The 16,957-nt window shown below is 35.5% G+C and overlaps 1 protein-coding gene across 1 annotated transcript in view; it reads right to left on the reverse strand.

Moving 5' to 3' along the window:
- Window positions 1–16,957, reverse strand: part of Elp4 (elongator acetyltransferase complex subunit 4) — a 204,556-nt gene that overhangs the window by 168,492 nt on the left and 19,107 nt on the right. Inside the window, exon 3 of the mRNA XM_028767104.1 lies at window positions 3,211–3,332. Within this exon, the coding sequence (XP_028622937.1) occupies window positions 3,211–3,332 (122 nt within the window). The remainder of the gene's footprint in view (window positions 1–3,210; window positions 3,333–16,957) is intronic.

The following is a 16,957-nucleotide window of genomic DNA, read 5'->3' on the forward strand; positions in this document are numbered from 1 at the left end:
GAAGCAGATTTAAGTAAATGACCTCAATATTTGAGTAACATTTTTAGTATATAGGATAATATTTTTAATTTACTAAGACAGTAAAGATTTTACTTGTTAGTCTTAAGTTCATGAGAATTATAAAGATTTTGGTATTTTATTATATTCCTTCATTATTAAATATTCTGCTGTCATATTATCAAACATGGCTTATTTTAAATAAGGTATTGCTTATTCTATGATGTCATAGTAATGATATTTCTTTTAAAAATTGAAAGATTAATATATTAAATATAAAAAAACCTGACCTTAATTTTAAATTGAACTACAAATTTAAATGGTGATACGATGTTAAATATACAGGATGCTACAAGCCTTTCTAAAACATCAAATTAGGATGCTCCAGACAGAAGTCACATAGTTCTTCTGATTACATATTTAAACATTCACCATTCAATCTTGCCTGAAGCAATCTTAGCTGATGTTGGAGACAGGGCATACTGCATTTAAAACAAAAAAACAGGTCAAAATTTTATTGCAACAAATTAAAGGAAATCACCCTTTGCCCCAGATATTACATTACACACTTTCTGCTCCATGGACAGTACTTATCTGCCATGCCACCATGAAGAGGTATGAAACTTAAGTTTCAACACTGAACTTGCTATAAAGTGACTCAGTATTTACTTTTGAATATTTTTTTGAATTCCACAAATCAAGAAATGACATTAAACTTATAAAATGAATGTAACATAAAATACTAGAATCTTCAATTTTCAAGATGTTTATGTGCACATATTATTTTTATTAAATGAAAAAACCTACTACTAAATGTTTAAATATATTTATATATAAATACAATTTTTTTTACTATTTTAAAAAACATTCCTTAGGAAGTAAATTTTCTTGGGCAGTACTCATCCATTAGGTTTGAGATTACCAAGAAAATTCTTTTAGATAAAAAGTTAACTACAAAATACTTTCACTCTGTGTTTTTTTTAAAGATTTCACAACATCACATATACTGTTCTATAGGATTCACTAAGGGGTATAATTTCTCAAAGCTACACCTTAATGTCGGCTTCCTGAAGGAGCTCTGACTACAATAGGCATGAATATGTTCTCAAAGGATGATGGATAAATTGCTGGGTGGTTATATAATATATCTTCGGCAGCTGATGAGGCCTTTTATCTCTTGTCTATCAGGTATACAGTTTTCAGATAATTATGGTCTATACGATTGTCTTTTCTCTATCTTTGACCAGAAATATTTGCCTTGGTTCTAGGTTTGAGAAATTAGAACTAAGCAGTTATCACATTATTTTTCTTGTACTGTACTTCTAACCATTGCTAATACCTTGATTTTTGTTGCTAATTATTGAACCTTTAGCTAACAATGAAGATTTAGGTATAATGACAATTGTGTTGGACAAACTGAAATTCTAAAAAAATACTATTTAGAAAACCTACTTATCTGTATCAATATTTAACATCTCAATTTATATTACAAAATATTTGTTTATTCTTTTCAGAGAGATACTAAAATATTTCGGCATTGGTATTATAAAGTATATGAATAATTTCAATGTTTGGCACTCACATTTTTACAATCTATTATATTTTAAATACATATAAATACTAAGTGGACCACATTGAATATGCATACATTAAAACAACACTTTTGCATTTTTCATAGGAGAGGAGAATGATGTTTGTCTAAAACCAAATTCTGCTTTTTTTCCATATCAAACATAAGAAATAGAAAATGAGATACCTGGAAGTTTAAGGAATATTACTGAGTATAAGAATCTATACTAAATTGAGTATAGTTGTATGAAATATGAGGACACAAATTAAAATATTTTAAAGTGAATCATTAAATAATTCTATTTACCTAGAACAAAGTTAAATATACATACTATTTAACACAATCATTGAGTATACACACACACACACACACACACACACACACACACGTGTACATATTGTTATTGTTAAAAGCAAATAATGCTATTCCGATAAAACTAATTTTTATCTTATTTATTTTTATTGTGTGCATGTTTGTATGTGTGTGATGTAAGTGTGGGATGTGTGTCATGGAATCCATATGACAGTCAGAGGACAACTTTGTAAAGGTAGATGAAAACCTTTATGTCAGTTCCAGGGCTAAACTCAGGACATTAGGCTTATGCAAGGACCTATCTTTGCTGAGCAATCTGCTCCTTTAAAAAGAAATGTATTAATAAAAGAGATAGGCAAGTGGCCACATGAGTCAGGAAAGAATACTTAAAGTTAATTTTATTCCAGGTTCAATTCCAGTAGTCTTTTCCTTTTTGTGGTGGATAATGTATAAAAATGTAATTGACATTGGAAGTGTAAAATCCTTAGTAAAGTTCTAAGGCTTTAGAATGGAAATTCAAATTCATAGAAATTCAATGGAAATTACAGTTTAGGACTGGGCAAATGTTTGTGACTACTATAATCTAGCTGTGCTATGTCTTTATTTGAGTTTCTTACAATAAAGTGATTTTATGAGTTTTATTTTTAAGTAAATAGTTTCTTTTCTAAAAACCATAATATCAAACATCAAATTTTATTGTCCATTGAATATATTCTTCATAAATATTCAATCATAGAAAACAAATTGGCATTTAAATAAAAATTACTTGTTCTGGGCTACTTACAAAGAAAAGAATTTCAAAACAAAGTACCAAATCTAGAGTTTGTGGCAATAATCTGAATGCCTTTGATAAATGTTCCAAGTGGGAAAGACTATGTAATAGTCTTTAGACTATTCATTAGAGCACACTTCTAAATTCAAAACACCCACAATGGTAGAAAGTAACACAGTGATTCCCTGGGGTTAGACAATGAAAGAAATAGGGAGATGCTGGTTAAAACACACAGAACTTTTGGCTCTGAGTAAATTCAGGGAGCATAGAGATTATAGCTGAAAATGCTACAATGTCTACTTAAGGTAAAAGTGGTCTAAACCATTTTCACTAGACCAACAATGACAACTAAGGGGTCATACATGTGGCAATCATTTCACAGTGGACACACTCACTGCTGTCAGTTTGAATCCAGCTAGTGTCTAGAATGAAACCTGACTAGAAAATGCAGAACCTCCTAATAATGTGTCTAAATATAATTTGTAAGGACATGTCTTGCTCGTATGTATATTTTTTCATGAAGCATTCAAAATGTATGTTCAATTACTACATTCTATACCTGTAAAATGTTGGCAGGATTTTCTTTGGCGGATGCAACCAACAGAGTATGTCCATTGATGATTCCTTCTGCCAGGAAATACTTGAAGAGCAAAGGCGAATAGATGTTATATTTATCCTCTTCTGCAAAAAAATTTAAAGATACATTAGAAGCTCAGTATAATTATACAGGTCTTTTACATTTCTTCCTCTTTAAAACAAGTATGTGATGTGAGAGAATAGATTATGTTTTCCTAAAACAGAGAGACTAAGAGAATTAACATGTGGATTTTTCAATACAGATTTCTTTATTCTAAAGATCATTCTGAACTACTGCACCATTCTGAAAAATAGAGGTATATGTATGCTTATAAAAGTTCAGATTTAAATTTTTAAAAATTAGTTGTATGGCTTTAGACTATAATATAATTACATCATTCCCCCTTTCCTTTCCTCCCCACCATATACCTCTCCTTGTTCTCTTTCAATCTGATTTAAAATATTTACTATTTTGCCTCTTTGGCCCTGAGGAACCTTGTAGGGCTCCAAGAGCATCCTGCTCCCCTGAGGAGGCCTTGGGGGGGGCAAGACTAACCACCTTAGAACCCTCCCCCATCAATGCATTTCCAGGTGTTCTTCCCTGGACACAGTCTGAAGAGGTGAATTGCATGGAGTCCCCTGAAACCCACTATCTAGCTCTGGGGTCACTATATGGTCCTGAGGAACCTTGCAGTAATCCAAGAGCATCCTGCTTCTCCATGAACACCTGCGGAGACCCCAAGAACTACCAGCTGGGAATACTGTCCCACCAATTCCTTGCCAATGGTGCCCGCCTGAGGCAAAGCCAGCAGTTAGCTACCTTGTCCTCCACTGTGCCCGCCTGAGGCAAAGCCAGCAGTTAGCTACCTTGTCCTCCACTGTCTGGCTCAGGGCTTCCCCCCATTCCCCTTCCCTTTTTCCAGAAGTCCTATCATCAGGGAAAACCAGGCCTAAATGACAGCATAAAAACAGAATCAACAAGACTCTAGGCAACATGGCACCACCAGAGCCCAGCTATCTATCCTGCTCCAGCAAACCCTGGATATCCTAATGAAAATGAAGCACAAGACGAGGATCTTAAATCCAATCTTATAAAGATGACAAAGGTCTTTAAAGAGAAAATTAATAAATCCTTTAAAGAAATACAGGAAAATACACCCGAGCAGGCAGAGGCATTAAAAGAGGAGGCAAATAAAAATAAAGGAATACAGGAAAATACAAACAGGTGAAGGATATAAATAAAACTCTTCAAGACCTGAAAAGAGAAATAGAAGCAATAAAGAAAACACAAATGAGGCATCACCAACAGAATACAGGAGATGGAATAGAGAATTTCAGGTATAGAAAATAACAATAGAAGAAATCAATATATTGGTCAAAAAATGCAAAATCTAAAAAGTTTATGACACAAACATCCAGGAAATCTGGGATACTATGAAAAGACCATACCAAGGAATGATAAGAATAGAAGATGAAGATTCACAGCTCAAAGGCTCAGAAAACATCTTCAACAAAACCATACAAGAAAACATCCCTAAGCTAAACAAAGAGATGCTTATAAATGTACAAGAAGCTTACAGAAAACCAAGTAGATTGGACCTGCTACATAATAACCAAAACACTAAATATACAGAGCAAAGAAAGAATTTTAAAAGCAGCAAGGGAAAAAGGCCAGGTAACATATAAAGTCATAATTATCAGAATTACACCTGATTTCTCATCTGAGACTCTAAAGCTTTAGAAGGGCCTGGGCAGAGCTTGAAAACCCCAAGAGACCACTAGCAGTCAGCTTAGCAAAACTTTCAGTCACCATAGATAGAGAAACCATTATGTTATATTCCATGATAAAACCAAATTTAAATAATATCTTTCCACTAAACCAGCCATACAAAGGTAACATACAGAGGTTTCTAGAAGGAAAACTCCAACCCAATAAGAAAAATAAAGAATACATAGGAAATAAATAATTTTACACCATAAGACCAAAAGAAAAGAAACACACACACACACCACCACCACCACCACCACCAACAACAACAACCACAACCACAACCAATATCAAAATAACAAGAAGTAGCAAACTGGTCATTAATATCTTTCAACATTAATGGACTCAATTGCCCAGTAAAAAGACATAGGCTAACAAAATGAATGCATAAACATAATCCACCATTCTGCTGTATACAAGAAGCACATCTTATCAACAATATATAGTAATTATCTCAAAATATAGGGTTGAAAAAAGGTTTTCCAAGCAAAGGGACCCAAGAAACAAGCTGGAGTAGCCATTTCAATATTTAATAAAATAGACTTCAAACAAACAAACAAAAAAAAAAAATCAAGAGAGACAGGGAAGGATGCTTCCACATTTCATCAAAGGAAAAATCCACCAAGAGGACATCTCAATTCTGAACATCTATGCTCCAAATGCAAGGGCACAAACATTCTTAAAAGAAACATTACTAAAACTTAAATCACACATTGAACCCCACATATTAATAGTAAGAGACTTCAACACCCTACTCTCATCAATGGGCAGAAACTAAACAGAGAAATAACAAAACTAACAAAGGTTATAATTCAAATGAACTTGACAGATATCTACAGAACATTTTGCCCAAACACAAAAGGAATATACCTTCTTCTCAGCACCTCACGGAACCTTCTTTAAATTGGTCATAAAGCGAGCCTCAATAGATACAAGAAAATTTAAAGGACCCCATCAGATCACCATGGATTAAAGCTGGACTTTATCAACAACAGAAACAACAGAAAAGCTATATACTCATATAAACTGAACAACTCTCTATTGAATGATCACTGGGTCACTGAAGAAAAAGAAAAAATTAAAGATTTTCTAGAATTCAATGAAAACGAGGGCACAACATATCTAAACGTGTCACACTAAGAAAGAAGTGATAAGAGTAAAGTTCATAGCACTAAGTGCCCTCAAAAAGAACGTGGAGAGTTCTCACATTAATGAAATAAAAGTATACCTAAAAGCTCTAGAAAAAAAGAAAAAAGAAGAAAAAAAGAAGCAAACACACCTAGGAGGAGTAGCCAGCAGGAAATAATCAAACTCAGGACTGAAATTGATCAATTAGAAGCAAAGAAAACAAAATGAAGAATCAACTAAACCAAGAGCTGGTTTAAGAAAATTAACAAGACAGACAAACCCTTAGTCAAACTAACTAAAATGCAGAGAGAAAGTACACAAATAACAAAATTTTCTCCATGGAAAGGAGACATAACAATGGACACTGGGAAAAATCAAAGAATCATTAGATCTTACTTCAAAAGCCTGTACTCCACAAAATTGCAACATCTAAATGAAATGAATAATTTTCTAGACAGATGCAAATTACCAAAGGTATATCAAGATCAGGTAAACTATCTGAATATCTCTATAACCCCCCCAAGGAAATAGAAGCAGTCATTAAAAGCCTTCCAACCAAAAAAAGCTCTGGGCCAGATGGATTTAGTACAAAATTCTACTATATTTACAAAGAAATGCTAATGCCAATACTCCTTCAACTATTCCACAAAATAGAAACAGAAGGAACACTGCCAAACTCATTCTCTTAGGCCACAGTCACCCTGATACCTACACCACACAAACCTTCAACAAAGAATGAGAATTGAAGACCAATTTCCCTCATAAACATTGATGCAGGAATACTTAATAAAATACTAGCAATCTGAATCCAAAAATACATCAAAGACTGCTTGTACCATGATCAAGTAGGCTTCATTCCAGGGATGCACGGTTGTTGGTTCAATATAAGAAAATCTATCAACATAACACACCATACATGCAAACTGAATGAAAACAACAAAACAAAACAAAAAGAACCACATGATCATCCTATCAGGTGTTTAAAAAGCTTTTCACAAAATCCAACACTGTTCACATTAAAAGTCTTGGAGAGATCCAGGAAACAAGGTACATACTTAAACACAATAAAGGCAACAATACAGCAAGCCAATAGCCAACATCATCAAATTAAATGGAGAGAAACTTAAAGCAATTCCACTAAAATCTGGGATAAGGTAAGGCTGTCCATTCTCCCCCATCTCTTCAATATAGTACTTGAAGTTCTAGATATAACAATAACACAACAGTCTTTCTGGTCTGGGCCTGAGCACTGAGCAGATCCTGGGCGGCAGCTCTACACCCAATCTCACAAATCACACAGGAAGCAGGCCTCCCAGGAGCTCTAACCTGGGCAGTATCTTAGGTAAGGAGACTGCAACACCCGCCCCAAACAGAGAGTAACTGGGACCCATTGGGACCCAGGAATTCACTTCTGGCCAGAGCACTGATTCCTTCTTTTCTGCACCCGAGCACTGAGCAGATCTTGGGCCTCAGCTCTAACCCCAGTAGTAACACCCACCCCACACAGTTCTGAAACAACCAAGATAATAAGAAAGACAGGCTCCAGTCAGAGACAGGGCAGGTAGTACTAAGGAGATCCAGATGGTGAAAGGCAAGCACAAGAACATAAGCATCAGCAACCCAGGGTACTTGGCTTCATTAGAACCTAGTTCTCTTACACTAGAAAGTCCTGAACTCCCCATATCACCAGGAAAGCAAGATTCAGATTTAAAATCACTTCTCATGATGATGATAGAGGACTTTAAGAAAGACATAAATAACACTCTCAAAGAATTTGAGGAGAACACAGGTAAACAGATAGAAGCCCTTAAAAAGGAAAAACAAAAATCCCTTAATGAATTACAAGAGAACACAACCAAACAGGTGAAGGAATTGAACAAAACAATCCAGGACATAAAAATGGAAGTAGAAACAATAAAGAAATCACAAAGGGAGACTACCCTGGAGATAGAAAACCTAGGAAAAATATCAGGATTCATAGATGCAAGCATCACCAACAGAATACAAGAGATAGAAGATACCATAGAAAATATTGACACAATTGTCAAAGAAAATGCAAACTACAAAAAGTTCTTAACACAAAACGTCCAGGAAATCCGGGACACAATGAGAAGACCAAACCTAAGGATAATACATATAGATGAGAGTGAAGATTCCCAACTTAAAGGGCCAATAAATATTTTCAACAAAATTATAGAAGAAAACTTCCCTAACCTAAAGAACGAGATGCCCATAAACATACAAGAAGCTTACAGAACACCAAATAGACTAGACCAGAAAAGAAATACTTCCCATCACATAATAAAACACCAAATACACAAAACAAAGAATATTAAATGCAGTAAGGGAAAAAGGCAAAGTAACATATAAAGGCAGACCTATCAGAATTAGACCAGACTTCTCAACAGATACTATAAAATCCAGAAGATCCTGGACAGATGTCATACAGACCCTAAGAGAACACAAATGCCAGCCCAGGCTATTATACCCAACAAAACTCTCAATTACCATAGATGGAGAAACCAAGATATTCCATGACAAATCCAAATTTACACAGTATCTTTCCACAAACCCAGCATTACAAAGGATTATAGCGGGAAAGCTCCAATACAAAGAGGGAAATTATACCCTAGAAAGAACAAGAAAGTAATCCTCTTTCAACAAATCCAAAAGAAGATAGCCACACAAAGATAATTCCACCACAAGCCAGGCAGTGGTGGCGCATGCTTTTAATCCCAGCACTTGGGAGGCAGAGACAGGCGGATTTCTGAGTTCGAGGCCAGCCTGGTCTACAGAGTGAGTTCCAGGGCAGCCAGGACTATACAGAGAAATCCTGTCTTGAAAAACAAAAAAAAAAAAAAAAAAAAAGATAATTCCACCTCTAATAACAAAAATAACAGGAAGCAACAATCACTGTTCCTTAATATCTCTTAACATCAATGGACTCAATTCCCCAATAAAAAGACATAGGCTAACGGACTGGATACATAAACAGGACTCAGCATCTTGCTGCATACAGGAAACCCACCTCAGTGACAAAGAGAGACACTACCTTAGAGTAAAAGGTTGGAAAACAATTTTTCAAGCAAATGGTCCTAAGAAACAAGCTGAAGTAGCCATTCTAAAACCTCCAGCCCAAGAACACAAAGAGAGGGACTCATAGCTCCACCTGTATAAGTAGTTGAGGGTGGCCTTGTCAGGCATCAGTGGAAGTGGAGGGCCTTGGTGCCTGAAAGCTTGGATTCCCTAGTGTTGGGGAGTTCGAGAGCAGGGAGGCAGGAATGGGAGGATGGTGGGAGCACGCCCTCATAGAAACTCCCAGAATTATATGGATTAGACATGAGAGAGGCAGGCCGCCAGAAGACAGGATTCCAAAATTCAAACAAAAAATTATCTTGATACTAAAATTTGTTTTGAGAATTGTATATTGCAGAATACACAGCCTTGTTGTATCTACTCAGCAAGCAAGCTGAGCAGATCTGCTCGAACCTCTGATGTCCTGAAATTTCAGCTGGATGCAGTGAAGACACAGACGTCAGAGGTTTATCAATTTACTCTCCCCCTCCCCACCCTCTTCTAATATCCCAATCCCCGTAACCAGCTTGAAGAAGTTAATGAAGAGTCGGCACCCCTATTCCTGGGGCTTGGGGACTGAGGTGGTTAATATTGGGCTGTCTTTCTAGGGAAAAGTAGTGGTTTTGTTGGAACAGAGAGGAATAGCTAGGATTTATTGCATAGCCATAACCTATTGGCAGAAATCTGTATAATTGTTATTAGGCTGAAATTATAATTTCTTAAATGGTACAAAATTTACTTTGATTTCAAATTTAAGGTCTTCATTGGTACGAGTTTCTTATTGATATAAAAGTAAGATTAATATTGTTACTCTCATAGGCATTGTGCCTATATAACACATTTAGGAATACAAGGCTTAGACCCAGTCCTCCTTTAATTCTTTTAATTGATTCAAGATGGTTAACCTGTGAGTTAAGGGCCTATAGCAAATTCATGGCTCTGAGTTTATTGTTAGGGTGTTTTCTATATCTTATTTAGAAATAGCTGAGAGGAGTTAACAGACAACAGTCCAGATTGCCTTACATGGATTTTTGGTCTTCAAAACGTCGTAAGTCCACATAATTGATGTTATACACATTTCTGTATTAATGTTCATTTTGATTAGAGACCTGTCTGCTCCTGATAGCTTCCTGGCTTGGATTCTAAGAAGAAATTGAGCATCTTTGGAGTTACTCCAGTTGTGGTGAGACAGCCACTAGGCAAGAATTGCCTCTTTTCATCTACAGACAAATTACTGTCCTGAAAAGGACACACTTGCAGAATAGTAGACTGATTATATCTGCCAAGACAGAGTAATCAGCCCTTAATAATTCTGCATCATTAGGTCTGTCAGATGATCCTGGGCCAGAAGGCTGAAGATCGGATGTTACAATGTTTTGTAGTATAGGGACTGTCCAGGTGTTCAGTGGTCTCTATAAATTGGCTAAGTTTTAGAAGCTATGCTTTGTGTTTCCCATAATTTCAGTTAATTCAGTCATTCTGGATTTCTGACAGGGTTGAAGACTTATAGTCTCATAGCCAACCCAGGCTATTTCCTTTGAGAGAAAAGATTTGAGAGGATGGTTTTCAGCTGACATTCATTCTAAAGGCAAGAAAAAAGCCAGGTTTAGAACTAAGTCTTTTAGTTAGGAGAGATTTCAGAGGTTCTGGTTAGTCCACAAAATGTTGGACTGGGTATTAGGTCTATCTTGTACCTTACTGATACAAATTGGTATAGTTATGCTCTAATCGTATTGTGAGAGAAAAGTTTTATTTTAACGGGAAGGGTGATATGTAGGAGGAGCTAAGGTGGGAGGAGTAAGGAGAGGAAGAGGAGCAGTACGGAGAGGAGGAGGAGAAGGAACGGAGGAGCTAGGAGGTGGCTGTTCGGGTGTCTCCACCAGTCAAAGATAGTTGGTATATCTAGTTTCGGTACTGGGTTACACTTCTGATTGTATGGGCATCTTGTTATTGAGAATTACCAAACTAAATATATAAATAAATATGAATATGATTATCAATATGAATGACTGCATGGCAGTTAATACAGCTCTCACCTCTCATCTCATGGAAAAAGTTTCTTTTTGCAGAAGACAGAGACCATTACAGAAATGTACTACAGGTCAAAATGCAGAGAAAAACTGACCATATGGTGCTCATCACTGATTGATGCATCTTCACAAGAATCCCTATACCTGAGACTCTGAGAATATCACAGAATTCAAGGAGTAACATTTGTTAAGAGCCAGAACATCAGGACATTTGCTACAAGATAGTGCCCTCTATATATGGCAGAGAACTGCACCCATGAAATGCTAACAATATAGTCTAAACAAGACCTGAACAAAGACAATATCAGCGGATACTCCAATGCTCCACTCCTACATTCTTCCTTTTCCTTTATTTCATTTAACTTTTGTTTTTCATATTTGCTCCTTTTCCTCCTTGTTCATTTGACCTCATTTAGTAAACGCTTCTACACACACATCCTACATAGTTATTTATTCCATACCATGTACTAGGTAGCTTTGCCATTTTTCTGGTTTATGGTCATTTGGTGATGTATTAGTGGGTTTTCATCACTTTTAACTGTATCTCTAAACTTCACATGGTATGATGTTGCTGTTAGAAAAGTTTTTGTTGTTACTGATGTTCTGTTTTCCTCCTCTGTGGGTAGTATGCACCCTCAAGAGGAAAAGGATCCTCTAAATAATAATGAAAGAGATATCCAAACCAGGATGTGTGGAAATCATAACATAAGAATAAAGAAACATGAAAAGCAAAGCAATACAACTTTCATGATCAAAAATACTTAACTGCTATGTTCAAAAACATTGAAAAGGGGAAAATGTTGAATGAGAATTTTAAAAGTTTATGGGTAAAAATGTTCAGTGACTTCAACAACAATACACATAAGCAGATAAATTCAATCCAGGACCAAGAAAAGGAGTCAACAATAGAGAGAACTGCTAAAACAGAGTCAAAGTATGGATGGCACATGTGTTTAGTACTTAATTCCAAGACTCTAAAGGCAGAGGTAGATAGATCTGTACAAATTCAAGGCCAGCCTGTTCTACATTCAGAGTTCCAGACCAGCCATAGCTACCATGGTGATACCCTACCTCAAGGGGAAAAAAAAGAAAGGAAGAAAGGAAGAATAAAACAGAAAGAAAGAAGATATATGAGAGAGAAAATTAGCAATTTCAATGACAAATTAAACTAGAAAATAGATTTTTTTAAAATGTAAATATTACAAAATAAAAACTAAATGAATCTAAACACAAAGTGCAAGCATGAGGATCTGAGGTTAGACATCTAGCATCCATGCTAAAAGCTGGGTGTGCCGGCATGCACCTGTAACCCCAGGGCTATAGAGGCAAAAGTAGGTGAATTCCTGGACCTGGCTAGCTGCTCTAGATGAACTGATAAACAGAGAGATAGCAGTACCAAAAGGTAAGACGAAGACTCCTATTGTTGACCATTGGCCTCCACAGGGACACTCACATGTGCTCTCAGTTGCCTTCACATGCAAACACGCACACATGCATCCAACACACACACACACACACACACAGACACACACAAATTCCTTGGATAAATCTAAGAAAGTGAAATTTTTTAAATACTTCAAATTTGAGGCATAGGTAAAAACTCTGAAAAAGATTGTAGTCACTCAGGAAATACCAACAGTTGGGGAATGAAATTCTATGAAATTAAAAAGATTTGGTACAGGCTATGGAATGGGAGAAAAAAATCATCACTAATTACCCATCTAAGGAAATCACTATAAGACAAAACAAGAAATCAATCAACCCAATCAGTGAATGGGTTAATGAAATAAACAGGTAATTCTCAAAAGATGAAGTAGCAATAGCCAGTATATCTATAAGAAGACAAAGTACCAAGAACCCTCTGAGAAATGCAAATGAAGCACACTGAGATTTCATCTCACTCCATCCAGAATGGTAGTTATGCAAAGAAACAATGATCAATGCTTGTGATGATGTGGAGAGAAGGAGCCTTTATGTACTGCTGGTGGGAATATAAGTTAGTTTAGCCAGCATAGAGGTTTTTCAACAATGAAAATAGAGCTATTATATGGCCCAATTATTTTACTTTTACATAACTGATGGGCTCTAAGTCAACATATCACAGAAACCCTTAGAAGACATCAGTGGTTTTTCTAGCAATATTTATAATATCTAAGTTTGGGAGCCAGTTAGTTGTCCATCAACAAAGGAATAGATAAATATAACGTGGTCTATAACCAGTGAAATTTATTCAGACTAAAGAACAAAATGATGAAGGAAAATAGATGCAACTAGAGATGATTATACTTAGCAATTATACTAGTTTTAGAAAGAATGTTGCACCACGATACTAAGGTTGTAGTCTACTATATCCTAGATTCTTTCCTGAGCAAAGAATCTAGGACTCCATTTTCTTAATGGGGCTTTCTCTTCTCTGCCTGATCTGGGGAGCCTGATCCCTAATCTTCTATCTGAGTAACATATAATTCTTGGCAAAATTACTGGCTCAATGGAATGCTCTCCATGTAAATGAAGTATCTCCAGAATTGTAACTCTCAGCCAATGAAACTTCACCCTAAGAACATGTTCCCACTCTCCAAGGTTCATATATATATATATATCCCCATCCATCCATCCATCCATCCATCCATCCCTTGGTTCACCCTAACCTCTAACCTTTAATCTTAACTCACACTAAAGTCAATCACAAAACAAGAGAACTTTCATCTTACCTCTTGTACAACTATTCAAATGATTCTAAATGAATAACCAACTGAAATGTAAAAGCTTAAAAGAATAAAACTATTACAGAAGACAAGAAATATTTGTAACTTTGGTGTAAACAAAAGTTTCTTAGGGGAAACACATATAAACCATAACAGAAAACCCTGGCATAAGGGCTCAGCAGGTAAAGGTACTTGTAACCAGGTCTGAGGATCTGAAAGCAACCCCAGATCTCACACAGTAGGAGTGCTTACATACATATAAACAAACAAACAATAATTTTAAAGGCCCCAGGCATGTCATTTTAGTACCCAGAAACCTGCAGGAAGAGGAATCCAAGTTGGAGGAAAGCTTGGGCTACAAAAGGAGATCCTCAGTATAGACTAAAACAAAAAATAAAACAACAATAACAGGACTACAACCATACCAAAACAAAACAAAAACCCTTCAGACTGCAAATATTTGCAATAAATACATGCCCGACAGAGGATTGGTACTCAAACTATCCACTATAGAAATAAGCACAAGATGTGAAGACACTGTTCACAAAATATACATATGGATGGTTAACAAACATATTAAAAGATGTTTAATCACAACATTAGCATCAAAAGATGCCAATTGATTTTGAGAAGTCATCATATTCCATGTGAATGTCTGTAATTTAAATACAAATGACTGCAAGGACATAGAACAAAACCCTGAATTACCAATGGCAATGGAAGAGAGTATATATACTTAGGAAAAGAGTTTGTGAGTATCTGATGAAGCTAGGCAAGTACTTACTATAAGGACCCAGAAATTTTAGGTGAGATTAAAATACAGGATTAGAAATAAACCAATAAAAATGCTTATAGTAGCTATTTTGGAGTAATAGCTAAACTTTGGAAACAACGTGTTTGTTAACTAGAGAACAGAGTGACAGATAATATATTCATAAATTGAATTCCATGAAATGACAAAAAGTGATACACACAAGCAACAACATAGATGAATAATAACACATGCTGTGAAAACACTCAGATCCAAAAGAATATACAGAATATGATTACGTTTATATGCTATCCTAGAGATAATGAAACTGATCTTGAGAGATAGAAGGAAGACCTTGGGTGTTTGGAGCAAGAAAATTGGTTCAAGCAAACATTTTGGAGTGATAGAAATGTTTTATATCTTGATTGTGCTGGTTATGTGAGTATACATTTGCAAGAAGTCACTAAAATAATAGACATGAAATGTGTGCATGTTGTTAAATACACTTTTAATTAAAGTTGACTAAAACAATTTTATAAGGTGTAACTAAAATATCACACATTCAGTTATTCATAAAGCTGCTCACTATTCTATCACAGACCAAATCCTTGATCAAGGTATAGTGGATGCAATGGATTAGCTGTATATATTAAAGAATATAGCTAGTTATTTAAGACTATCAAAAGTGAAAATCTTCATATTCTTGAGTCAAAATATAAGTTTTACATGGATAAATAACATTTTATAAGAATCTCAATGTGTAAAGACAAAGGAAGGTGCTTGAGTCTGCACTGCTAACAGGTGACAGGTGAAAAGCTGGAAGTGTGGGTGTGTTGATTAATTCAGCTCTAACAGGGCTAAAATGTCCAATGCTAACTTTTAAAAATTTGTCCCCATTCAACTTTACAACAAAGTAAAAGGTCACATTTTTTAAAAGCTTCAAATAATTATTCTTAAATCAGGTTACAAAAGCAAGTGTTTAAATTGACATCATTATAAGTCAATGATGTAAGGAATAAACCTGATAAAAAATTAATTTCCAAGATAATTATTTTGATATGGAAAATTTAACCTTCAAAAATTCCATTTACCATCCCACTATCCTCGCAGAATCACAGTTAAAATGTTCATGTATTTTCTTACTATACCTTGTCTACATATGTTTTCTTACTTGGTTACAGTCACTGATATTCATACCCCATCTTTCTTCATGCTAATCACTTCTCTGTAGTCTTGTAGCTTAAAGTTATACAACATCTCAGCAAATTTATATCATGTTTATTTATTCATCTTGCTGTCATGGACTTTTGCTGTTGCTCTCAGGCTTTTGTTAAATGCAGAAACATAAGAGTACCCCAAACATGTCCATGACTGAGTTCAACAGCTCATTCTATTCCTCTACCAAATGTGGCCCTCTTGGTTTCTAGAAAGTCAAGACTTACATGTGACATCTTTTCTCTCTCTTTCTTACCTATACACCTGACTCTTTATCCTGAAAATTCTGCTGAATTTAATTTCAAAATATTTTTGGAATTTAGTTATCTTTCTTCATGCTGATGCTTCTCCTCTAGACATGTTGCAAAACCTCTTGCCTGGATGACTACAACTGCCTCTTGATTATTCCACCGATTCAAATCATCTTTAATACAGTTGCTCCCCAAGATCTGTCCCAAGAGCATCACCACACTGGATGCCAGAGACCATATCCTAGCCTAGCCTAAGTGGTGCATGTCCTAATCCCTATGCCACCATGGATATGTATTTATACAACCCTATCATAAAACTTAGTAAGTCAAGCACACTGAGAGATTAACATTAACTAAGAACAGAACAGGGCAAGTATAATCTATACTATAATAGCAAGGATCTACCTGTTCTAAAATATCTTATTGCTTCATCTCTTCTCTTAAAGGAAACACTTTACAACTTTTCTTTAGTATATTCAAATTGCAGGTTTCAGCATTCTTGTTCTCTGGGAGGCTTTATTAAGTAAAATTAGGGTTACCTGAATATAAGTACTGTGATGCTATGACTGACAACAACTGTGATAACTAGGTGGGTAGGATATGTAGTATGGTTATGCTGGAGAAATGAGTGAGTCATGTCCCAGGGACATTGTGGTGAGGAAGAGATTTTATCATGCACCTCAGAACAGCATATAATTTCAAATGCATTAATTGGTTATTTCTGGAGTTTTTCATTTAATATTTTTGGACCATGTGAGACTGATGCTGTTTTGTAGGAGGTGAAACAGTGTAACATAAAGGAAACTA

Source organism: Grammomys surdaster, unplaced genomic scaffold (genome assembly GCF_004785775.1).
Source record: "Grammomys surdaster isolate TR1022 unplaced genomic scaffold, NIH_TR_1.0 170, whole genome shotgun sequence".
Classification (NCBI taxonomy): Eukaryota; Metazoa; Chordata; class Mammalia; order Rodentia; family Muridae; genus Grammomys; species Grammomys surdaster.